Genomic DNA, 27323 nt, shown 5'->3' with positions numbered 1-27323 from the left:
TGATGTGCTCTCTTCATTATAGTTTAAGGAGGAGTCTGGCCGCTGCGTTCTGTATACATTGCAGTTTCTTCAGTAGATAGTCTGGCATTCCGAGGTATAAACTATTGGCGTAGTCTATACTGGATATAACAAGGGAAATGATGGCTAGTCTTTTGTGCGTAAAGGAGAGAAACAGTATGATCTTTTTGATGGTGTGTAGGTGGAAAAAGCATTTCTTGAGTATTGCATATACTTGCAGTTCAAGTGTTAGCACGTTGTCCATTAGGATTCCGAGGTGTTTGACTGTTTTAGACGGCATTGGGCGCTGTTCCTAGTTCTGCTGGCCAGGGGAAGCATTGGTTGTTTTCTTGGTTTTTGGATATGATCATGATTTCTGTCTTGCCTGGTTTGAGTTTGAGGCTGTTTCTGTTCCTCCAATTGTAGAGTTCTTTCAGACAGTCTACTAGCGTAGTGTTATCCTCTTGTACATCTTCGATTTTGTAGATGATTTGGTTGTCATCTGCATAGTTGCAGCAGGTGAGGCCAGGCCTTTTGATAAGGTTGATTAGTGGGGTCAAGTAGATGTTGAAGAGGAGTGGGGACAGGAAGGATACTTGGGGTACTCTGCAGGTGGTGTTTTGTGTCGCTGATTTGAATGGTTTTATCCAGACTGTTTCTGTTCATTCAGATATGATAGACTTAATCCAGGTCAGTACTGTGTCGGTGATCCCTGTTTCTTCTAGTATTCCGATTAGGATGTCGTGGTTGACTGTGTCGAACACTGCAGAGAGGTCAAGTAATATCAGTGCAGAGTTTGCGTTGGAATCTGCGTTGGTCTTTAGGTCATCCCAGATCAAGAGAAGTGCCGTCTCCGATCTGAAATGCTGTCGAAAATCATGAATTTCTTTCATTCACATAATTATCTATCTGTGTTAACCTACAACAGCATCACTTTTGGAGATGCACGCAGCTGAAAATCTGTCTAAAAACTGCAATAAAACAATCCAAAGGCAAAAAAGGTTAAACGCTCAACACTGGCTAAACTAATTATACAGTGGGATACTCGAAAAAAAGTCACCTCAATTGGCTACTGAAAGCTTAGAGATACAATTTACTGGGACAAATTCGTTCAAGCACTAAAGTGGGAAATTAATTAGGTCATTCCACTTACAGCTAACCACTTGTACATAACCTTCCACAGTCAGAAGGAAGGAATTTGCTCAATATAAATTGTTACGTCATTGGTACTGGACAACCATGACATTATTTAAATCAGGATTGTCAAGTATCAATTTATGTTGGACATGAGAAACATGGGCTGTGGATATGTGACATATCTTATGGCAATGTCAGAAATTACAATCATTTTGGTGTCACTAGCACATTCACAGTAAGACCTATCAGAAAAGATGGCTATACGTGATTACAATTATGAAAAACAATCGTTTTGCGGAAATGTGGAAACTCCGTGGAGCATAAATACCCGATTGGCTTTCCAATATACCAAAAGTAGCATCATATGAAAAATGTATTTATAGCCTGCAAGATTTGAAACAGATATTCGTGGAAATATGTCATAATTTTTCCACTTATATTAATACCTGAAATTCTCCCCTTTTGAAAATCTCCTACTCAAAACTATATGTACTTAAATGAAGACTACTGGTAGCCCGATCTACTCTCTCCTGTTAAGATCCCTTCTCCCTTTCTCAGTTGATGGAGTTGCTCATTATACTAACACGATTAATGTAGGCACATTTAAAAAACATAATACTTATAATAGTTTTAGAACTCCAAACAGCCATGGTATATTTGATATATTTAATATGTTTAGACATTCATTCATATTGAATACTCTTATGTAGGTATATGTCACAAAAGGAACAATTTGCTATTTGGGACACATTTTTATGAATGCCCCGAGCCAATTGTATGCCCCAGTCCGACCATACATACAATATATGTCAATTAAAAGAATATGACATAAAAGGATACCACTGAAACAAAGGATAGACTAGTACCACCTACATGACAGGACAAAACAGAAAAAAATGCCTTATATTGTGAACATAATTCATGTATGATCTTCTACTGCTGTGAAATTATATCTTCTTTCGCTACCCATGCTTAGGAAAATAATGTTCAGACTTTAGAGATGCTTCTTTCTACAGAAGGCACTTGACTTTGAAATCTCATATATTTGTATGATAATGCATATACTGAAAATAAGGAATTACTATCAAACCTGCTATATGTTACTGTTATAATGGCAATAAAAAGCTTAAGTTCCAAAGAAAAAAAGAGGGGGGTCCATGATTCTGCTATGGTTCTCCTATACTGGCCCATGTAGTGTTCACCTTCCTGGGATTCTTTTTGGTGTTGTTCATGGTTTTCGTTGCAGCTGAGCTTGTGGCGATGATGCAGAATGCAATCTGTACTAGAGTTCCTCTTTCTCCGAGGTTGGTCATTCTACTCTGCCCGGGTCGGTCTCACCGTTCACCTTTAGGGTTTGGCTAGTGGCCCTGAAAACCAGGCTGGAAAAGGGGTAGAGGGACAGAGTGTTTCCCTGTATACCTCCTCAGGGGTCTGCATCATTTAGTGTGTGGCCAACCCCAGACCTCAGGGTTATCATCCCACTTCCCAGCCTCACCAATGTAACTCTCTCTAGCAACCTACCACCACGGTGGACAACGTGCAGGTCGGATGTATCCCTGAGTTTCTAGGAATTGTGCCTTTTCAAGAGGGTTTCTGCAAGTTTCACCAGAGGTTTAGGATTCCATGTTTGCATCTGCTTGTTTCTGCAAGGAATGTTTTGCTTTCATAGTTGTGTTACTGGTTCTCAGATTTGTAAGATGTGGATGGATTGATGTCCTAGCTTGCAGTAGCCAGTGGACAGACTGCATGCCATTCTGCATTTTTAGGTGCAATCAAGACCAGGTTGGATTTGGCAGAAGGGATTTTGACTGTCCCATTATGATTGAGAAACAGTTGCATTCCATTGCTGAAGCAGACAGCAGAAGGTCCTTTCTGAAGGATTTGGCCACTTTCATCTCAGTTTATTCTAGGCTTATGCAGGGTTTACTCTTCTCAGAGCCTGATGATGTCATGGTGGAGTTTGAATGGAAGGGCTTACAGCGACATGGGCTCTCCAATCAGTTAACTCTTTCAAATCAAAAGTCCTTTTCTGGGAGCTAACTTAGACGGTCCTAGGTGAATTGTGATATTTAGGAGTCTTATGAGGTGCAACTGGAAAAAAGGGTGTTTTAAAAACAAAACTGTGTGAATAAGTAGATGAGTGAGAGAGTGTGCAGAAGGGATCCCCATCTAGGAGGTTAGATCCACATCATTAGTAAGGAGTGTGCTGAGGAAGAGTAGGAGTAATGCTGATCATTGGTAAGTAATCTAGGCACTATGTGACAGTGCATTCTACTGTCAATAGGAAAGAACATTGCTCTTGTCAGAGGGATGCGTGCTGGATATTCTGAAGTGAAATTCATTTTTCTGAACTATGAACTCTTGAATCCTGTAACTACATAACCTAAAACCAAACAAGGTGCTTCCAATGGATCATAACAGCCTATAGTGTAAGTAGGTGTAGCACTGTTGTTACAAGCACAGACACTTCCCAAAAAATAACTTAAAAACTGAACGTGTATTTATGCTGTTCTTTAGAAATGCTGCAAATGATTGAATGCACCCAACTACATTTAAATGCTGGTGGTGTGAGAGTGGCTGATATATGAGAGCACTGAGCACACAGTATTCAGACAAGGAAGAAAATGGTAACTTAACTATTGAGAGAATAACTAAAAGTGCCATCCATCACTTTCCCCATTTTATTAAACTTTTTAAAACAATTCTTTGACATGGTAAAAAAATTGAGGTTTTGTTTCTTGTATCAAACACTGAAATAGCTCAGCAAGCTAATCTGTCTTTACACATATTTCTGTGCGAATTCCAACAGGGTTACCTCAGCTCTTCATCCATCTGGGTCAATACTTTGGTTATCTTTAAATTGGATAACAGTAACCCTTGCGTTACAGAAGTGAGAAGTAGGGGAAATCTGGCATGAAGCGCTAAAATTAAGAACTTCAAAACCTAAGTTGATATCACATGTGTGGCACCCCCATCTTATCAGAAGTAGAAGAGTCCAAAGTATTTTTAGAAGATATCAAGAGAGGAACCAGAAAGATGAGACACAGGGGTGGGGAGCTGGGGCAAAAAGAAGGAATCCATGATTGATAGAAAACACCAGACTGAACGAGTAATAAGAAGTTAGACTTTTAGACTGTACTCAAGTCGGTTTACAGCTCTTAATCAATGCCTTCGGTATCTATATGGGTGAAAACCTCTTGAAAATAAATCCAGCTAAGACAAAAATCCTAAATTTTGCACATTTGTAAAATAATCCCAAATTTACATGGATGATTGATAATCTGAAACTTGAAATAATGACAAATCTCACCAATTTGGGCTTCCAATTAACTGCACGTCCTATTAAAGTGTATGTAATTGACTACCTAAAATGGAAAGTACTAATGTTATCAGCTCAATTGGTTAAAATTAATAAGAAACATGGAAGATTTTCCATAATTCCCATGATTGAATATTAAATATTACGTGGGAAAAGTCATACCTGAACTCATCCACGGCTTGGAAATTATGCCACAAAAGATTTTTGAAAACTTGGATTATTTTGAGGCAAGCGTTGTCCATGCCGAATTGTGTTCCCTTAACAGTAATGCACTTCAAATTAGGTTTCCAATCCTTGAAAGGTCGAGTTGCATGGAAGCAATTACTTTTTTATTATAAACTTTTAAAACCTCCATCCGACTCTCTTTTTATTAGTCTTTCTGCAGAAACTCCAGGCAATCCGGTTAACGCCTACACAACAAAATGTATGGCATTGATATTGGTTTTTAGATCAATCCAATGAAATTTGGATTCAGAACGAGTACAGTGAAACTGGCAGTGATTTGTAAAGATTGGATAGACACATGCACTGCAATGCAGAAGTACACTCTATATACTGTGGTAGGTCAGAAGGAGGTGACGGACTATAAGGTGTCATGTGCGACTTGCTTTTATTAAAATAATAAAGAAAACGCCTCACTAATCCCAGTCTATGAGATGCCCTATCTAACAAAACTAAATAGGGCACTCGTCGTCAGATGTGAAGTCCAAACTTAATAGTCTGTCAAGCGACCCTACCATTACTAATACTTAACAAAAGACCTGGAGAATGACTCCCTTCTCATGGGGGATGCTTCTCAACACAAGTCTCTTCACTATGATATTTTCAAATAGTCTCTTGCTGTTCCTTGTAATAGCTCGCTCAGTTTTCTCAATGGGTCTTCCCAGGCCCTTATCTATCTGGTCCCATAGTTTCTACAAACACTTCTTCTCAAGATGTGTAGACAAAGTGCCTTTCTTACTTTTATTCTTCTCACAGTCTTCTGACACTTTGCCAATCACTGGGATGATGATGCAGGGGCCCTGAGTGATCTTCACTTTTTATGCCTCGCACCCCAGGTCTCCCACTTTCTCCTGTACCTATATTGAAGGGTTCTGCGTCACTGTGTCACCGTTCTTTTTCTCTCCTCCGTGGTCAGTCAGGATGATTCTCTGGTTCCTTGTTTGGGGTCTCTACCAATGAACAGACCTCCTTGGGTCTGTTATTGGCATATCGCCTACTCTGAAAGCTAACGATTGGGCTCTTCACTGGCCCTTCTCGAGCATCCCTCCTGGGACTAGTATGGATTGCTTCTGCTCTGCTGGTCGGGCAGAGGACTGCTGTCCCTTCTCTGAAGCTGCTTTTGGACAGGCAATGTCAGTCTGAAAAACCATACCCCTAACCGTCGTGTTGCCCCCCCCCTGGGCAAGCACGCTCTTCGGTCTTCAGACAATCTTTGACAATCTCCTATTGGGGGTGTGGATCACTATACACCCCCTTTGGCTGTATTCGTATCAGGCCCCATGTGCACTATATACTCCTAGATTACGCCAAATAACATACACCTATCTTACTACCGTGCGCAATAACAAATAACACTAAGACACAAAGAAAACACAAAGAATCGATTCAATTTATAACAATGGGATACATTTATTTATATACACACAGGTAAGCATAGTGCATGACAATGCAGGCAGTTCTAATGCTATGTCTAATTTGCACCTTTTATACTTCTGGTGCAAAGCTACTATGCAGTATCTATAGGCCTTTCAGGTTCCTAATGTAAGCCTGTGCTGCAAATGTCTAATGTGTGGTTCTAATGCAATCTAATGCAAGCGCTAGCATCCATCACCTTCGTGGGTAAATCCACACCTTCAATCCACACCATCCACGCTCTAGACAATCCCTGTCTAGTTCCCCTTCACCCAAAGCTCTTTGTGTGTGTGTGTGTGTGTCTGTTCTTATCAATCAATTTAAGCCTAGGCCACAACCATACTTCCCATTCTGCATGTGCCAGGTCAGTCAGTGTCTGCCTCTCAAGATCTGGTCACTCGAACTCCCAAGCTCTCGATCTCATCAGAGCGTCATCAGGCTGCTGCATCAAGACACCTTTCCCCTCGCATCTAGCACTGCACCATCTCTCCAGCCAACAACTCCAGCCAACTTCTGCAACTCTCTGGCTCTCTCGATCTCTCTGGCCAACTCTCGATCTCTCGTGCAGACTCCTCATGCAGTCTCTCTCAAACTAGCTCCCTGCAACCACTTCCTCTGTCCTTTCTCTCCAGCCCTACTGGTTATAGTGTCCCATAATGACGCATCATAAGCTATAATTAATTGTATTCTATGATTGTCTCTTTCGGTGTATAGCAAAATGCCTGCCTGTCTCCTGTTTGCATGCGTGTTCTTGCACGGCATGTCCTGTGTCAAAGAGTGTCAAAGTGACATTGGAACATCATATCTTTCTTTCATGGTCATTCTGTGTGTGGTGAAAGACACCATCTATTTACTGTATTTCACTGTTCATACCCATTCTCTCCACTGTAGGCATCACTCTGCATTAAAAGCCAAGCTGATTAGGCTCCCTTCTCGGACAAGGGTCCATGATATCTGTGTGTTCCATAACAAATTCCTGGTTCAGTGTTTAACCATAACATTTCTTCGCACTGGGCCAGTGCGAACCAACTTGTGTGTGTCTCCATGAGAAATGGCTTTCAGGCCTCGTGTTAAATGCTTCCTTGCGTTTAACATTTCTCTCGCAATGCAAGCACTTACTAAATGGAAAACTCATTATAGGTGCATACTCAATCATACATACATACATACATACATGACAGTCTCTAAATGTGTCTCTACAAAGCATAACAATGTGTGTTATTCTATATGGCTTTCCATGGCATTTCAAATATGACTGTGTGTGTAGTGCATAGAAATGCATTTTCTCTCTCAGCCTAAGCGCTATATCTAATGCGAACATAGCTACATAGCATATCATATCGTGTCTCTAAAACACTACATGGCACTTCAGATATGTTGCAAGTGTCATTCTATTTCAAATGGCAAAAGTGCAAAAGCATATTGCAAATGCACACAAAGGTGACAGTCTAATATGGATAATGGTGTCTACTACAGAGAGTAGTATGATTTCTAATAATGTTAACAATCCCAGGCTTCTCATTTCACCCAACTCCACAGCAAGGCAGTGTCTCCCTCGGTTTCCCATCCTCCTCGATCGGGCCGGTTTGAAACTCCTGGGTCTCACTTCCTTATTCTCTTGACCCTCCTCTTTTTTATGAAAGGCCTTCCTTTGTGTTGAGGTCATGTTCACTATGTCTCCTGTTGGCTTCTTCGTATAAGTATTTGACAGACAAACACTCTTCATTACTCTTATGTTCTTTCGCTTCACAGTATCAGGATGGCACTGCTCTTCTAGTATTATATTACAATAATAAACTTAAGAGGAGTTTAGTTGTCTGTCAGTTAATGAAGTTACACTAGGTTTTGGGGGATAATGAGAAGGGAGTTCCTTATGGCAAAGGGAGTCCTTATCCCCAAGAGGGGAGTCTCTCCCTGTGAGGTGCCGCTTAACGCCACCCCTAGGGCGAATGTTGCATAGCGGGCTGACCTCCCTAGCCTCACAGGAAGGGGCTCCCCCCTTGGGGGAAGTGACTGAATCCCTTGATTCATCACACTACTCATCTGGGGATGGAGCAGAAAAGGGAGGTAACTCTACCTCCTTATTTAATCAAGTTTCCAAATGCAAACTACTATAATAATTTCAAGCGGGTGAGATTTAACCTATTACAGACTAAAGAAATGATCTGTATCCGAAATCAATTACCAAAGGTGTTATCCTTTTATCATTTCTGCAACAATCCTACTGAAATGGAAAACCATAAGCATCTGGTCATGCATTATCTAGCCCTCATGTCCTTACGTATTGTTTTGTGAATAACTTGGCATTTGTTGAAACAGAAATTCTTTGGCAGCGTATAATGACGGGCAAACAGCTATCAATTGTTTTAGCTATACTTAGATTCCTGGGAAAACTTGAATTATTAAAAGAGTAAATCTTCATGAATTAATCAATGTATCAGCAAATTGTCATTTTATATTAATCTATACAATTGAGTGTATGTTATCACTCATTTGTTCTGTAAAAGGTTTCTTTTATAACCAAATACAATAAAACATAAAAAAAAAGAAAACGATAAAGACCGATGTCGCCAAAGAGAAAGAAAGAGAAATTTGAAGGCAGAGGAGAGCCAATATCATCGCAGAAGGAGAGTAATATTCAAAAGAGGAGAAAACAGGAACGGAATGAAGAGAAGTCCAGGAGGAGGGATATAGAATATCTGTATCGCCGATACCTGTTAGGTGGGGTGAGTGGGACAGAGTAGTTTGTGAGACAGTGAGTGCAGTAGGCATGAAGGTATTTAAAGGAGAAATTCAGCTTCTACAAGACCTGGATGGAGTAGAGAAGCATAAGGAATGTTAACAACAGGATAACAGGCTTTGGGTTGCTTTCCCTTCCTGTAGTGAAATTATCCAGTCAGTAATAGATGCTGTATTCTCGGTCTGTCCGAAACCTGGGCCAAGGCTAGAACAGTCAAAGCTGACAAGATACATCAGCTCATCCAGGGCACAGGCAAGGGAAGCCATGTAAAACTTGTGCTTTGCACACTGAAAGCAGTGGTGAGGGACCCTGCATTGCTTCTCTCCACGGTCTCTGTGGTGCTACCCCTGCCCTGTCCACTTTCCCGACCTGGCTGTCAACTGTTATGAAGGCCTGGGCACAGAGAACGGGTTCCCCAGCCTCCCTGCACTCCAATGGCCCCACCCACCTTCACGGTGTGTGAGGAACCTGAGGGCGCCCTCACTTCGTTTCCCCCTATATCCTCCTCTCAGGTGGCCAGGGATAGGCCATCGCTCTTGGATCCTGACCACGGGGCTGGATATGCGAGGGAGGATCACCTGGGTGGAGGAGACTTGGGGAGTGGTGAGGAGACAACCTTAGGTGAGACATGGTATCCCCCATTTCCTTTCCATAACAAACCCTCTAGCCCTCAAGTCTTTATAGGCTATTGTCATTCCTTTTCCTGTTCTTCACTTAAAACATTCCCCAAGAAACCCCAGTTCGGTACTGGGGCGAGGAAGAGGCCAACTAGAGAAACACATCCTTGTTGCAGCCAGTCAGTGGCTGAAGGAGGGAAGGGATACTGGCCGGACACAATAGAACTTGGCCTTTCCATGCTAATCTCAAAATATGGCCTGCACTAACTAGCCATACTGGAATCTGGCACTAGTATGATAACTGGAAATAATGGAATTTGGCAGCAGCTGGTGATATTCTTGGCAAACAGTTTGAATAACAGGGGTTCCGATAGCAATGGTGCGAATACCTGGTGAATGAGAACAATCCTTGCCAAAAGCTAGGAACATCTGAGCTTTAGATCATAAAAACTGGAGTCGTTTGGGTAACTGGGCTTTGATGGCAATACCTCGCAAACAGTATGGTTGCAATACATCCCATGTAATGGGAGCACCAGACTATGGGCCTCATTACACGGTACGCGGTAAGGGTTTACTGGTACCGGTAAACCCTTACCGCCTTACTACAAGTTCACTTTGCTGGACCCGCCCTTAACGGCTGGTTTTACCAGCCGTTAAAGTAGGGTGCCGCAAAGGGACCTTGGTGCTAATTACGGTACTGCAATTTGCGGTACCGTAATTAGCGCCTTCCCCATTCCCATTGAGCCCTATGGGGGCAAAAATGGGAATGGGGAAGTGCCTTGGTGAATGGGGAATTACCACCCCCGCTCATCTTGGAGTAGGGCAGTAATTCCGCCATCCACCAAGGCGGACACAGTAAAATACCGGCGGCAACCATGGTGCTAATAGCGCCATGGTTACCGCCTACCGTGTAATGAGGCCCTATATCGTGTCAATACCCGAATATGATGGTACACACCATGCATGTGATGGAAACAGGTAGCAAATTATGTTAAAAACTGGGCATGCAAGACAAATACTTAGAGAATTCCAATACATCGCTAAAAAATATTGGCTTTGTCAATGCTTTTCTTGTACGTACCTTGCTAGCTTCTGATGGGAACTTAATTCACTGTTCATAGCACAATGAATAAGTAACTGGTTGAAGAGGTCTCTCTAGAAATAAAATGTTGATACATGTAATTTATTGGTTTAATTGAACAGTACTATGAGTCGTACCACATGTAGAACAATAAATAAAAGAACAATAAATCAACTTAGTGTACTTCTCTAAATGCATCAATGAAGAGGTAAAAGAGTGCAGATCCTATTCAATCACCCTAAGCTGTTTTTTCCATCCAGCAGGAGTTGGTTTTTGATAAGAACAGTGATCGAAGTGTACAAAAAGAAATAATGCAACTATGTTCCCTGCTGGCCTGCCCCCGACCCCCACAAACCCCCTCCCATGCGTAATCCAAACCCCCAAACAAACACCCCCACTGTTTAAGGGAATGCTCATTGCAGCGCACTGGAGTGCAAGCTTCAACTTCTTCCTACACTTTTATTTTAAAAGTTAACCATTCCGGAACGATTTCTTTTTATAATAAAAGTATAGGAACAGTAAATCCTAAAAAGAAAATTTAAAAAAGTAGGACCACCGCTCCGAACTGCTCCTGCCTCTATCGACCACTGGATAAGAAAAGAACTATACTAAACACTTGAACTGCTCCCCTTTCGCTGTTTTGTTGTCGAAAGGAGTTAAAACTGTATTTTAATTATTGTCTGGGATATATTATCATAATAAATGCTGATAGTAATACAAATTCTTGTAATACTAATAATTATAAAAATAATGGTATACAAGGGGACTTGGACATGTAAAGGTACAGAATGATGTCACAAACACAAATTACTCACAGTAAGGAACTTTGATTTGGTGGTTCATGTGCCCCTTCATACAGTCCCTTGCATTTGCAAACCTTATGTACAGTGAGCAGAGCATTTCTTGCAGTGTGACAGAGACCAAAAGACCTGTAAAAGGTAGTTCAATGCTTTTATTATAGACTAAAAGTACTAGGTAGGTTGCTGGGCCTTCTTTGAAAATAAGAAGGGATTAACTAAGCTCAACGTGTTAGGATGGAGAGACAAAAAAGGAGAGGCCCAGGTCTATTAAAGAAAAATTAGTGTTCTTGTCCTGGATCCCTCTATATAGGGTGCTTTATCCCCATTGCCAAATGTCTCTGGGATCTAGCAGCCATCTCTCTCACTTCAGCATAGACACATGGACAAAGAAATATCGCATCTAACACACCTCTTTGCTTTTCTGTAGTTTCTGCTTGGTTCAGAAATTGCCACACTCTGGTCCCTGGACCTACTGTACGACATATGTTTGCCAGAAAGAACTTAATTCTGACCCTTGCCTTAGGCGATACCTTAAAAGCAGGAATGTCATCCCTCTACCCCCCCTCCCACCCTTTGCTGGCCAAGGTATGATAAGATATGATAAGATAATTTGTTTATAACATACCTGTGCACAAGTGTTTCTAGGCGCGACAAGACAAGGGAAGGAAGATAGAGGGAGGACAAGACAAACAATCTTACTAGGTCATGTGTCATTCAGATCGTGTAAGTGCGTCAATGCAAAGTACAGGGGGAAGAGAGAGGGGGAAATGCCAGTGAGAGAGAAGGGGGAAGTGTGCTGAGTAAGTGCAGCAAGGGGCAGCGCGGCTATGGGTAAGTGCAAGGAGGTAGCAGACTGTAGGGGTTACAGTTGCATCCCCTAAGTGTGTGGTAGGCCCAGATGCAGTGCATGGTTGATTGATCATGGAGGAGCTTGGTACCCAGTGAGACTCTGAGGGTAGCCAAGCAACGAGTCGGCAATGCAGAAAGGTAGGTCAGCAGTGGAGGGTGAGAGAGAAAGCAAAGGAGAAGAGGAAGGTCTTGAGTTGCTTCCGGAACTTCAGGTGGTCAGGCTCAAGTTAGAGAGGGGCAAGCAGGCCATTTCAGATGGAGGCACCTGCAGAGGTGCGCGATCTACTCCCCACTCTCTGCCTGGAGAAGCATCTGACCCTCAGAGAGTTGGAGGTGGCTGAGCGAAGGGCTTGAGAAGGAAGGAAAAGAGAGTTGGAAGTAGTGCGGGCACCGGCCCCAGAAAGACTTGTGGACGATGCAGAGGGTCTTGAACTTGATCCTTGCAGGCATCCTTGCGGGAGCCAGTGGAGAGATTTCAGGGCTGGAGAGATACAGTCGCTGGGCAGTACTAGCATTAATGTTGCTACCAGGAATCTGTCCCCCTTGCCAGAGTTGTCAGGTTGAAGTTATCATCACAAATCAGACAAGGGTCATCCTTCTGGTCGTAAGCCTCAGTTAGCTCTGGTTTCTACTTTCTGGCTCCTGCCAGAAACTGAGAAAAACTTTCAGCAAGCTTGTAAAAAGTGTCCTTCATTTGAGAGCCTGCTCAGGACCTTTACAGCCCCCAGGAAGTTAATGCTCTTTCTCCTCCTGAAGATAACAGTGCCCCCATAAGCTGAGTAGGAGGCATCAGCAGTCTTTAGTGTCTTCTTTTCTTTGGCTCTTGTAAGGCAGCTCCCTCACGTCGACTACTGTCCCTAGTATGCTAACATCTGTTCTCCCTTTTCTCTTTTATACAGTTATGCCTCCTCTAATGAGGCAGTGGACTGGTAGAGCAATTTCCCTACCCTCTGCAGCTGGCGGGATTGTTCAGGGCTCTCGATTCCCCTCTTATGCCCACGGGTTTCATGTCACTCGCCACCAATAACACAGACCAAAGGTCTAAAGCCTTGGTCTATGCTTTTGATGTCAGGACGGAATATGTGTAGCGATGCACAGCTCTGCCTACTGACTGTCTCCAGGTTCATGGATGGTCTCAAGGCTTACTAGTGAGCAAGTTTTCAAAACATTGTCTGTAATATCCCCCTGTATACTGGCTCCACTCTGGTAGTATAGCAGCAAATGCATGTTCTGAAGGACTGTGTCTAAGAGAGGGTCAGTGCTATTTTGTAAAGGCTGCATAAATGGAGGAAATATTGCTCATAGCAAGGCTGTCAGGCATATGCTGGTGATCTTTCCCCGGAGCTGCTCACCCTGGGAGGTGGTCTGACATGGGAGGTTGGAGAGAGGCATAGACATTGGGAAATCCTCCCTATATCCCATTTGGGTACCTAATGCATGGGCATTTCATACCCCCACTGTTCCCTTATCCTTCCTCAATACTTTCAGAAATGTGACTGAGGCAGGGGTGTTAATAGGTCTGGAAAAGTTCCGGGGCTACGCTCATTTTTCAACTGTCGGGACTGGGGGCTAGCTAGCCTTTTTGGTTGCAAACCCTGAGCTGCTATCCAGGGCTACAACCAAAAGGCCTGGGGCTATAGCCACATCAGCCCCCCGCCCACTCCTAGCAACACCTATGGTGACACATAATGGAGCCCTGGGCGCAGGCAGAACTTTACCAGCACACAGAGCAAGCCACCCTTGCATATTTTCTCAAGCAAACACATCTTTAAGGGTGGTTTGCCTGAACTGGGCATCATCTCAGGCCTGAGACCAAAGAATAGTGTTTGCAAAAGGAGCAGGGAGAGGTCCATGTGGCTGTTCTACAAACAACATCAAAGGGGACATGACGTTGAAGATTGAATAAGCCGACTTGGCTGACACTCGGCGAACATGAAAGCCTTGAAATGAGGTCAAATTCTTAACCTCGTAATATTTCAAACTGCAGGCGATGATCCAACGTGCCTGCATTTTTGCCTTGCTTGCCGGCACTGAGACCGCTAAATCAGCTAGACAAACTAAGTCCTTGTTACAATGTAGACCACATTTCAGAGTTCTGCAAGCATTTAGAGTGAGCAGCAGTCGCTCTCCTTTGGAATAACGTGAGCAGAAACATTATCTTATTGATGTGTCTGGCTGACATAACTCCCACCAAATAGGCTGCCTTTAAGGAAACCAACTTTAAGTCGAGTGAAGGTATCTGTTTAAAAGGCTTGTGAGCCACTGTTGCCAAAACAACATTTAAATCCCAAACTGGATGAGAGACTTTAAGTGGGGAAAACATGAATCGCAGTCTTCCAGAGGCCACTTGACAACCAGGTTGCTGAGAGAAAAACTTCAGAATTAGATTTCAGATAGATGCCAATGGCTGAAAGGTAGAAACAAGACAATTCTACCTGTAACCCCTGATCTCACTAGATTGGGGACAAAAGCCAGCATGTAATTGAGTGAGGCATCTAGCGATCGGCTTGCTCCTGTGCTGCGTGTGGGTGCATTTGTCATCTTTCCACCTTGAAGATGTACATGCTTCTATGAGAGGTAGGGATGGGCATACGCCAGATTCTCAGGTAGCAGGACGCCAACTCTATGATTGAAGGAAAAGTTGGAACATAGTCCCAGTGATGAACTATATGATCCTTCCTTAGGGGAAGAAGAAATGGGGTGATCCTGAGAAAAAAACTAAGAATATTTGATAACTAAATCCAGTTTTAGGCCAGTAAGATCGCACTGAAGTCATACTGCAGTTGGGATTCCTCTTGAATTTGTGAACAACTTAGGGCTCAAGGGGATGAGGAAATAATGTGTAGGAGACTGTGTCCTTTGGAGGAGAAAAACATTGTCTTGCCACCCCGGACCACCTCGCCCCCAATGATTTATAAGGAGGGTATTTGAAATTCTCTCAACATCTCTGAAAAGATCTACTGTATCAATTTGTTTTTAGGTTCCCAAGAGTGAGGGGTGTAAATCAGTCAATTCAATGAATAGGCCCCAGTGTTTGGTGCTCCTGCTATGTAATGTTACAAGATATTTTTTATACTCCACCAAATTACTACTGTAGTGGTCTCAGAGAACCTTGCTTGTCTTGAGGTTGGTGTATTTCGACCCCGCCCAGGGAATCCAGACTTTAGTCTGCAGAGGAAAAGCAGTAGTGAGAAGATAAAGAGGATGAGAAAGCGGGTGAAATGCAACAGATATAGGGATGGGGTGATATAAAGGGGAAAACATTTTTTTGTGATAGCGTGTTGGTGTGTGTGTGTGGGTGGGTGGATCATGGTGGACCATAAATCAGGATCCAAAAGCAAGGTATGTTCTGACCATGTTTTGCAAACTGATTGTCTATATGCAGCTCTTTAGAAGTACAATAGGTAGTTAATACCCCATTGGGGTTAACAACTGGAACATTCGGAAATTGTGATGAAGGGGGATGAAGAGTAATAGAATATAGTATCTTCAGGGGGGAGATGTGGCATGAGACTCACAGATGTAGCCACCAATTATGTCTGCAGCAGACCAGTGGGAGGTGCCACAAAGGGAACCAAACTGGTACCCTAAAATGCCATGATAAGAGTTGCAGTAACCAAAGCGACCAGGCCCTCCCCTGTGCACCCTACCTGAGTGGAAATAAGAGGGTTTGTCGGAGTTGGCTGTGGCTACATGCCCATGAAAACATTGAGAAACTACCCCTTGATGACAGTTGAAGTCATATGTTTGTGTGATCCTTGTACAAGATGATACTCAAAGGGATAATTATGTAAACAAACCTTACCCAAACAATCTTACAATGTTCTCAGGGATGAGCTTATTCCCCCGGTACCTCATCCATGTCAAGCAAAGAAGTTGAGGAATGGGAGCTGAAGAAGCGGCAGAGGGTGTAGTGGGTCTCATGAATGCCTCCACAAATGGTGCCTAGTGCAGAGAAGTGGGAGAGGTCACAGGGAATGGATCTCATACTGAAAGGTGCCAGGGTAAGGGTTGCACAAGTAACCCAATGGGCTAGTCCCTGCCCAGCATAACCTACCTAGGCTTAAACCCGGTGAGCTGCCAAGGTAGTTTGAGAAACCTGAAGGTGTCTCACCCACTAGTCCCAGGGGATCTGTCATCCAGGTGGCCAGGACACGGCCATAGCTTTCGAATCAAGTTCCAGGGGGTGGACCAGGTTGGGATGATCACCTGGGTGAGGGGGACAACGGATGGTGAGAGGCAGTATCCCCTTCCCTGTAACACCTTTACACCATCCTACCAGGTATGGTATTTAGGAACTCAACCCCACCCTTTTACAGCAAAAACACTTTCTCAAGGACATCCAGCGATGGGGGAAAACAGACTAGCACCCGAGCCATATACCGGACTTGTACCAATACAAGGGTCAGGAGAGGTCAGGCAATTACTGACCATCACACACACCTGACTTCCATTACACTTCCCCACACGGATAAAAGGCGGAGCACGAGAGCACACTCTGAGCGAGGCAAAGCACACGAGGAAACAGCAGTTCCAAGATGGCAGTTTAGCAAGAGACGAAAAATGGTGAAACAGAAAGGGGATCACAAGGAGGGAAGTTCCCTTGACCTTTTTGACAAGGAACCATTACTTTCATGAGACCTCGAGAATAGAAAGCGTAAGACCAGGAAACCAACCTGAAGAATCCTGTATTGTGTGTCAGAGGTACCTGGGGCCCTTTCACGTCAAGAATCAAGGCGGGAAGAATCAGCAGCTGCCATGGTTCCGACCTTGGATCCAAGAACAAAGCAGCTTCAGTGAAATCAACACAGCCAGTGAGTTGGGGAGACCGATACAAGACCGGTCTGTGTTGAAGACAAGGTTGCAAGCAGCAACATTGTATGGCAAGTGCTGGAACAAACATTGTTAGAACACGTGTGATAAGAGGCGCAAGTGAAATTAAACTGCTGATGAGTGGTTGAACTTTGAAACGAGCTCCAATACCTTTGACAGCGTGGTCCGGCACCTCGTGGGTGCTCAATCAAAGGTCTCTGTAACGGTACCCAGCTGAGGAGTGACAAAAGTAGACACATTTGATACGAGCCCGGCAGAGGGAGATCATTTGAAAGTGAACGAATAAATGTGAATCGAAGTGGTCATACGACGGGTCAAGCTAAATCCAGCGCACAGTTGAAAGTCTTCGATTTTGAGGAAATAGAGAACGTTTGGAAAAGTATGTGAATTTGTTCCGAGCATGGCAGTGGGGGATCAATTGAAGGTTTTGTGTTTAAAGTGGACCTGAGCCCAGTGGAGGGGGATCCAGGGTGCATCGAAACTACCCAGGACGTTGTACATAAGAATCCTGAGGAGAAAGGAACTGTTGAATATTTATTTTTTGTATCAGGTCTTCTGAAGCAAGAGACTATGGGCCTCATTACACGGACGGCGGTAACCATGGCGCTATTAGCGCCATGGTTGCTGCCAGTATTTTACCGATTCCGCCTTGGTGAATGGGGAAATTACCGCCCCATTCCAAGGTTGGCAGGGCGGTAATTCCCCATTCACCAAGGCCCTTCCCCATTCCCATTTGAGCCCCCATAGGGCTCAATGGAAATGGGGAAGGAGCAAATAACGATACCGCTAATAGCGGTACATTTATTTGCCCTGAAGTCTCTCAGCGGGTCCCTTCCTTAACGTGTGGTCTGGCCACATGTTAAGGACGGGACCCACTGAGGGACCTCGTAGTATGGCGCTAAGAGATTACTGATTACCGGTGCCGGTAATCCCTTAGCGCCATCCGTGTAATGAGGCCCTATGAATGATAAAGAGACTTTGGCACAGAAGGCCCTGATATTGATATCTGAACTGCATCCTCGTGGTAGAAAAGCCAGAGAGTGTCCTAAGCTTCAGGGTGCCGCCTTCTCCCATGCCAAAAAAACGTGGGGAAGAGAGACCAACGGCTTGAATATCCTGACATATCATTTCTTGAACGCTTGTCTTTTACATAACATTGTTTGCAAAATTATTTGTATTTAGAAGTAAGGATTGGCAATAGGTTTATTAGTATAGGCCCTTTGATGGCGAAAGACTTGACTAGGACTGCGTTATTATTATTTGATGGTCGTAGATTGCTCCCATCTTTAGATTTACAATTAGATAGGCATTTTCTAAACCTGCTTGAAGTTCAATAAACACACTTGAACTGTGGTCAATTCTTACTGTTTGATGCCATGTCTTCCTTACAGTAGGCTGTGGCAATGTGCCCTTTAATAGGTTGAGAAAGTATGCCTTCATGACTGCAGAAATCATACATGTGTGCAGTATTCCATAGAAATTATATAGCTGGGTAGAAGAAACAAGGAGGCTCTCATTCTGCTGGCCCACCTGAAAACCCAAAATAATAATGGTGCACTCCAAATTCTTCCACAGTTTGTGGGTTACTTTGGCAAAAAGGGACAGCGGGGAGAACATTTAGAAAAAAAGGTGTGTCTTTAGCTGCTTGTGCATCTCTTTTGTGTAATACAGAGATAAGTGTATTTGGGTTGTCTGCCAAGATATTCTATATCTTAGCCAGGTATCTGGCAAACAAACAAATGACCTCCGAGATTACCCAATTCCACTAACCCATTGTAAATGTGTATACTGAAGAGAGTCTGAGTTTAAGGTTCTTTAGCGAAGACTACAATTGCATTTATTTTTAAACTATTTACGAGAAACCAAATTGGGTGAAATTCAAAGTCCATTTCCTATGAAGAAGGAGCCACATTCTAAGGCAGGCATACAGAAACAGAAACATCTGTAACAATGTATGAGACCAATGGTCCTGTACGAACACCATGCTAAGCCAGAAATAGAGGAAAGCCTCTTGCAAAGATAATATCTGAGGGACAAAGCTTTCCATATCTTTGTCTCCCTTTAGATCCAAATTATTATAACTATAAATATGACTGCAGCTTCACGGCACAAGGCACTTCTTGGGAAGTGAGCGAGATGGGAGCGGAATCATGGTTGACTTCCGTGGGATGAATCCTGTGTCTCTACTGAGTACTGACAGTGAACAGGGAGAAACAGAACGCTTCAGGACACAGGAGCAACCAGTCCACATTCTTGTATCCAATGAGAATCCATGATAGCGACCAGCATTCATAATGACGTGGGCCGCAGATCCATGATCGGAGGAGGCAGGGCCACTGATTCAGCTACAAACAGCACATCCACACAAACAGGTCAATCCAACTAGAAGCCACTAAATAGACACACCAGAACCCATTAGTGGGTTTTCTACAGGGATGGGCATAGCACCTATATAGAGTGCCGGCCTGCACAGAGGGTTGAAGGAGTCTGATGAAAGAGGAGGGACCGAGAAGGCTCCTGTTTGATACGAGAGGAGTGGAAAGGAAGCAGCTGGTTTGGAAGAGGCCAAAGAGGAGGAGCATAGGGGACTGGACCTAAGGAAGAGATGGTGGCTTGGAGGAGAGGAGATGAGGTCACTAGGAGGACAGGAGAACAGATTGGGAAAAAGGGAGTAAAGTGGAGATGAAGCCAAGGGCGGAGAGCAGGTGAAGTATCGTACGGGTGGTTAATGAACTGGAGGAAGCAGGTGAGAGAAAAGGAGAAGGTGGTGAGAGAACAATAGGAGAAGGTGGTACAAAATTTGTGGGGCTGGTCAGAGCAACAGAGGGCAGTGGTGAGAGCCTACCAGGCAGAGTTGGTGAGGGAGCTACAGGAGGAAAGTGTGAGAGAACAGCAAGAAAAGGGGTGAGAGAACAATAGAAGTGGATGAGAGAACAGGCGAAAGGGGTAAAGAGCACAGAAGAAGGAGGAGTTTCCCACAGGAGCAGGTAAGAGAACAAGACAAAGTAGCGAGTAACCTCAAGGACAAGTTCACAAAAGATAAGGAAAAGGTCATACAAGATAAGGAAAAGGAAAGCAGGGAGAAATATCTGTTGGAGGTTGAGGTGACAGACCAGGCTGTGGTTGAGCTAGTAGAAAAGTTTACAGTGAGAAGAAAGAGCTTGGGAAGGCGAGGCAGAGAAGGATATAAACCCAGGTATGCAACACGGCTGGTGTACCAGTGCAGTGGAGAGTACGGGGGTACCAGCACAATACAAAGCTATGAGGAGCGGACAGTTCAGAGTAAGGAACAGTATAGTGTTGCACAGGGAAACAGAGGAGCGTTCAAGGAATGAGATAATTACAGGGTGCGAGGAGAGTAAAGGGGTTTGGTTGTTAGTAAGATAGTCCCCAGATCAGGACTAGAAGAAACTCCTTGTCTCCCCAGTTTACAAACATAAGACCAGCGGGAGGAACATGGGGCTTCAGCTTAGTGGCATTATTCCCATGGTCGCCCAGATCTGGATGGCGGCAGCCGGCAATCTCTGAAAGAGGATCCCATGGGGAAGGTGAAGAGGAAAACGACAAACAGGGCTTGTTTAGAAAACAAGTGTAAGCGACACAAACATCCCAGACTGTGAGTTAATGAATTAATGAAAACCTCCCCAAAAACTGCTGGGAGTGGGGCTAGGACTTTTGAGACTATTGAGTGCCAGGAGCTTTCTCTTCGTTATAATGTTTGATGGTCCTTCTATTGAGACTGATTTGCAAAGGACCCAAATGATGGCCTTAATGCAAACTGACCTTTCTCACCCTGAAATATGTCCCTCAATGTCAAGAGCAAAACCACATATAAAAGCCCTGAGAATTTTGTCTGGCTGATGCAGGATTCATGTCCTCTTCGTGACAGAAACTCACATGTCCACTGAGGTAGCATTGTCTGAGATGATGGGAAGAGAGAGTGAATTATTATTATTATTTTCCACAGAGTCAAATGAAGCTAAGAATCATTTAAGGACTTTAGATTCTTGCTGCTCAGAAGACTAGTAAACCCATCCTGTTGGTACCCGTGATTTGAGATACCATGAAGTCCAGTGGAGGCTGTAGCCTTTTCTTTACAAGGTGAACCAAATGGTGTCATTAGAATAAAATAACTTATCCAGTCCAATATTTTGTTTCTGCATTTAAGCCTTATTGCCTGCAGCTGCAGGCAATACAGGATTTATGAAAACAGAAGCCTGACTTGTGGGCCTGACAAACAAAGGCGCCTAAGGAGGGCTGAACTGTTATTTACAGTGCCATGAAAGGGACAACTGTGGCAGCAAGGCTTACATAAAAACACATCCCTTTTTGTGAAGAGAGATTAGAGGAGAATCAGGGAAGGAGAGTACAAAGATGAAGTTTTAAAGATGGGTGCTTGTGCAGTGGCGTATTTAGGCTTTCTGCTGCCCTAGGCCAAAATAAGTGCATGTGCCTCCCTCCCCCCACAACTTTACCCCACCTCTGCCAGGCTCTGCACCTTCACCAGATTCCGCCCATTCGACAAACTGTCAGTGTTGACCAAACTACACCCCTTTGCTCTCATTTTGTCCCCATAACCTTATAAGGATGTTTTTAAGGTTGCAGGGATTAGAAAGTTATTGCTTGCTCTATATTATTTCAAGCCTTTCACCTTTTATGTTATGTTAGTTAAAATATTGTTTTCAGATCTCTGCTGCCCAAGATTTGCAGAAGGCAGTGTGTTCTAGAGTTGAGTGCACTAGAGCTAATTGTTACGGCTAATTGTCTACTTTCGACAGTGATCGAAGTGAGTGGGAAAAGTCGTGAGTGGTGCCCCACTAATTTTATTTATTTATGTTCACAATTCCTGTACTTTTTACAACCATATTCACCATTCTATACAGAGGATTTGTCCATTTATGTCCTTGTGCAAGTATAAAGTTGTGATAGGAGCCTTAGTTACTGGTCACTTAGACTATTGCAATGCCGTGGCTGCAGCACTTTGCTACATGTTGCACTATGCTTTCGCCTACCCTCTCCCTGCCAAGACCACAGTTCCACTACTTTTTTCTGTACACTTCTACCAATGGCTTTCGGTTACGTCAGAAAACAATCTTTTTTGAGGAAGTGATAAGAACATAAGCTGTCTGCCAACTGGCAAGTGAGAGAAGGTTGAAATAAGGAATTTTGGTTTCAATGCCAATATCTGGTTTCTCTGACAAATTGCCTGCTGTCACTCTATGACAAGCGCCTAGACTGGTCTGTGATATTAATGCAACATAACTACATTTCTACATCCGGTCTTGTCAAATGGTAAAGTTTACATATGAAAGAAATATATGCCAGTGGTACAGGCACATCTTATAAAAATGTTGAATGTAACTAACTCAACCCCTTTCTCATGGTTATAGCTCTGGTGTTAGCAGGGGGCAAAATGGAAATAAGGCAAGTTACCGGCTGCAGCCTAAGTACCTCCAATCACTTGGGCTGGAGCACCATTGCACCATTAATATTTGGCAAAATCACAAGTGAAATGTATTAACTCTGCCTGGGCATAAACATCTCAGCAGAGGAAAGGCAGTTTGAGAAGGTTCTTGGAATCTTGGCTGTGCATTCTCACGGTGGAATAATGGATAAGGGTGACAGGTGACCCTAAACATTCATGTGTGTGAAGCAACAGCATTCCTCCTAGCTGCACAATTTTATAACAAATGAAGTGGTATATACTGTTTACATCATTGCTGTTTGTGCAATTGTTCAAAATACCCAACACTTCAAGAGTAAAATTGAGCAATGGATCAGGAGTTCCAGCCCAATATAACCTTTGTGGGTGTGGTTTAGGCTATGGGTCTTGCCAGCTTGCGTTTAAGGTAATTTAAAATGTTTGTTAACTCTGCCGAGTTGGCTGGACTTTACAATATAATGGTACATTTGGAGACATGTGTCCTGCTGTCGTTTGAAGCACTGTTTCACAATAAAAGTCCTACCTTGTATTTAAAATATAATGAATGTAGAGATTACTTACAAGCATCACAGTTATGCATTGTGTGACATACTTTGCAGTTGGTTCTCCTGGTAGTTCTGAGAGTGCAGCAAAATGTCATAAACGACAGTATCCAATGATTTTAACGAATACAAAATAAAGAATTCATTTTAAACCAAACAAAAATGAAAAATACAGAATTAAAAATAAAATATATGTGGGGGTGGGGTAAGGGGTTAAATCTGGTGGGGAGGGGTTTGGGGTATGGTTGTAAACATGGGGTAACTGGGGGTTTGGGGGAGGGGGACACCCAGTCCAAAACAAAGAAAACCAAAAAAATAAATAATTTTTTCGTTCTTTTTGTGTTTGTTGAAATGCATTCTTTATTTTTGTATTCGTTAAAATCACATAGAACCATCAAAGACACATGACAAACCCAGCAGGGGTGCCATTTCCCTGCTTAGCACGGAGCCGCTTCTGTAAAGATGTCTGAATGGGTATCTTTACACGACACCTTTAAAGCTGTGAAACAGTGTGTACCTTTGGCACATTTGTTTTTGTTTTTCACAGACCTCTGAAATGTGGGGCCTGGGAGGGAAATTAGTGCTTGCTTCTAAACATAATGTTAGTGCCACATGTGGGAACTCTGTGCTTGACTGAAGCATACGCATGCGTTTAATATTGTAAAAGGATGCATAATTATTTTACCTTTTTTGAAGGCATAACCCTCCTTTTTGCACAGGTTTAAAAAAGCATGTTGTGCATTTGAAAATAAAAGTGATTGCTTAACACAATGTAGTGTGTATTAATTAGAAAGAACTCCAAAGATCATGCAAAATGGCACCAATAAAACCAATGAGGTTTTGTCTCTTTTGCATATTAAAGAGCATTTTGGAAAGATGAGAGTGATCAAAGAGCTTTATATCTGTCATATAATTCTATGAGACTTGTAGGACTGAATCATTAAATACCTAAAACACAATGGGTTTGGTACCCGTTTCCTTTTAAAAAAAATTTAAACAAATATCACCCTAACAATAAAGCATTTGCAAATATCAAGCATATATACAATCTTAGCAATCAAAGACTTTAGCTGTTATAGAGTGCAACGACTGCTAACAGCTCAAAATTACTCCCAGTGTTGTGGATAGGCCAGACTGGAAGAATTATAATTGGCTTTATATTTAAAAAAGGACAACCAGTAAATTGAAAATAAACTGCGATGAAATGTCGCTCCTCTGGCAATCTACCGCCCTAGGCCTGGGCCTAGTCGGCCTTGTTGTAAATACGTCCATAGTGGGTGGATGGGGAAGATGTGATGAGAGGGACGATTCTCTTATCAAAGAAGTATCCCATGAAGTGCAAACCTTGGTCTGGTCCACAGGAGTGCACATAAGAAAGCACTCCATATAAATGTATGCAAAACAAGGGGGGGGGTCTGGGAAACTCTCTACCAGTACGAACACAGCCCATTGACTTGTTCTTGGGTGGATGGCCCCTGGGAGAGTCTCAACCAAGTCTTTAGCTCACTGTTCTTTTCACAGAGAAGTAATGTCCCCGCATACCAGTCTTTGTCCTGCCCAGGGGCAGTCCAGCACCGAAATGCTAGGCAATTCTCCTCTGAACAAGAGTACCACAGCAATCCCATACACGTGTTTCAGCCTTGTTGGGCATCATCAGTGAGGTGAAGCTGCGCCTCTCTAAGAACAGTGAGCAAGGGGCCCACGTCTGGATCGCCCTGGTAACTTAGGGTTAGACCCAAAGTTAATTTATGCAAAACAGGGGGGGTCTGGGAAACACTCTACCAGCACGAACACAGCCCATTGACTTGTCCTTGGGTGGATGGCCCTTGGGAGAGTCTCAACCAAGTCTTTAGCTCACTGTTCTTTTCACAGAGAAGAAATGTCCCAGCATATCAGTCTTTGTCCTGCCCAGGGACAGTCCAGCACCGAAATGCTAGGCAATTCTCCTCTGAACAAGAGTACCACAGCACTCCCATACACGTGTTTCAGCCTTGTTGGGCATCATCATTGAGGTGAAGCTGCGCCTCTCTAAGAACAGTGAGCAAGGGGCCCACGTCTGGATCGCCCTGGTAACTTAGGGTTAGACCCAAAGTTAATTTATGCAAAACAGGGGGGGGGGGATCAGGGAAACACTCTACCAGCACGAACACAGCCCATTGACTTGTCCTTGGGTGGATGGCCCCTGGGAGAGTCGCAACCAAGTCTTTAGCTCACTGTTCTTTTCACAGAGAAGAAATGTCCCCGCATATCAGTCTTTGTCCTGCCCAGGGACAGTCCAGCACCAAAATGCTAGGCAATTCTCCTCTGAACAACAGTACCACAGCAACCCCATACACGTGTTTCAGCCTTGTTGAGCATCATCAGTGAGGTGAAGCTGCGCTCTCTAAGAACAGTGAGCAAGGGGTCCACGTCTGGATCGCCCTGGTAACTTAGGGTTAGACCCAAAGTTAATTTATGCTAAACAGGGGGGGATCTGGGAAACTCTCTACCAGCACGAACACTTCCCATTGACTTGTTCTTGGGTGGATGGCCCCTGGGAGAGTCTCAACCAAGTTCAACCAAGTCTTTAGATCACTGTTCTTTTCACAGAGAAGAAATTCATCCTTAGTTTCCTTAGGCCCACATGTATACAGTGCACACTCACTCTGTCTTAAATACCTGGCTACACCACTGCATGGGAACCGTAAAAGTACTAGTAAGGGCTGAGGGAGGTAATGTCCCAAAACCTTTAAGAGGGGGCGAAGGGGTATGAGATGGAATCTAGGGCCACGCTCCTTCAACCTCCTTTCCTTGCCAACAGGGACCCAGCAGCCGAGAAGGTGGAACGGTCTGTGAGGCAGACAAGCCAACGCCTCGTTGCACTGAGAGGTCAAACGTGGATTGTCTTGTTGTGCATAGTTGGTCATGGGTACTGGGAAGAATTCCGATACTTTTATTTGTATCTGCTTTAAAGGCCATCCTATTCTTGTATGTACAAGAAAGTTACAAATAAAGAGCCATTTTAGTCTTCATCTCATTTCTGGACACAGTCCACTTCATGACAGAGCCTAAGCGCTATTTAAAAACAATGAAATACATAATATGGAATGAGCTGGTGGTTGCAGAACAGTTAATTGTATGAAGATGTTCACAAGTCACAAAACTGCATTGAGCGCTAGCCCCACCCTCTTAGTTGTTTCAACAGATACATGTATTGAATGAGCAAAGAGCCTAATTTATCTTGAGAAAATCTGAGGCACACTGGCATTAATCAATGCAAAAAAAGTGCACAATAGTAAAACTATAAATGTAAATGCACACATTATTAAGTGTAACTGCTACCTGAGCATTGCTGCCTCCTATCTGGCTCACTTGGTAGCGGAGTGGATATATCAGTTCAACTGCTCCACTATAATTTCGGTTCTCCACTTCTACCAAAGCCTGGCAAATGGGTGAGCCCAAAGTCCTGAAGAGGGCATGTTGGTGGTTCTCACCAGGGTCTCTGTAAGAAGAAGAGGAAAAGTTACTTTACATCTTTACATGTTTTCTACACATCAACCACATTACAATCAAACTTAACTTTATTCACAATCAGAGGTAGGTGCAAAACAGATAATGCACACTGGCAATCAAAAGTGACCAGGTGTGATACGGATGGTCTGCATAGTACTGCAATTTAAAAGGCATCTAAACAAACTTATTTCCACAAAAGTGGAATAGTAACATGAATTGCTTCTTGACTTCACTCCTTTGGCACCACATGCACCATGTTTCTGACAGTTCCTCAGCTATATTAAACTGAGGTACAATGTAATGTCATGAAATTAGGTCTTCTATTGCGCACCCTTTGCAATTTTGGTAGACTCCTAGCTCTTGGTACTCTAAGGGAGCAGGAGGTGGGAGTTAGTGGGGAGACGAGAAGTTAGATGTGACTTGTTAATGTGTGTAGATTGCAAGAAGTGAGATTCGCGGTCAGTTGGGGGAGGTGACATGGAGATTGTGTTGCCAAGGGGTAGTCTGAGGTGGTGTTCTCTTTTTGCCCATCCGGGAAACAGTCCACATGGATTTGTTCAAAACCACAGTAAAAGCCGACCTCGTCGCCTCTGAGTTAACCTCTTAACCTACCCCTCATCTGCCTGCTATCTAACATGTTTTCCCTCGCCTTTAACCTGTCTCTGTCCCTCACATCCTCTGCCTTCACAGTAGCACTTCACCCTTCATCGTCACACCTGAGCACAGCTGGCTGTACCGCCTATCTGCACTTAAAAACGGCCAATGTTGATTGTCCACTTATGTTTTGTCTCTGGTGACTGTTCCATTTACTCCCATCCACACCCTGGTCAGAATGTTC

General features: G+C 43.6%; 1 protein-coding gene across 3 annotated transcripts in view; it reads right to left on the bottom strand.

Moving 5' to 3' along the window:
• Positions 1-27323, bottom strand: part of TTC38 (tetratricopeptide repeat domain 38) — a 549973-nt gene that overhangs the window by 11784 nt on the left and 510866 nt on the right. For 2 of the 3 annotated variants that reach the window (XM_069628191.1, XM_069628192.1), the window contains 2 exons: positions 26315-26474; positions 10527-10600 (listed from right to left, as the gene is read on the bottom strand). In XM_069628191.1, the coding sequence (XP_069484292.1) occupies positions 10527-10600; positions 26315-26474 (234 nt within the window). The remainder of the gene's footprint in view (positions 1-10526; positions 10601-26314; positions 26475-27323) is intronic. The other variant, XM_069628193.1, reaches the window with a different exon arrangement.

Source organism: Ambystoma mexicanum, chromosome 12 (genome assembly GCF_040938575.1).
Source record: "Ambystoma mexicanum isolate Mex_15411 chromosome 12, UKY_AmexF1_1, whole genome shotgun sequence".
NCBI lineage: Eukaryota > Metazoa > Chordata > Amphibia > Caudata > Ambystomatidae > Ambystoma > Ambystoma mexicanum.
The sequence above is the reverse complement of the archived record's forward strand: the minus strand, read 5'-3'. Positions and strand labels throughout refer to the sequence as shown.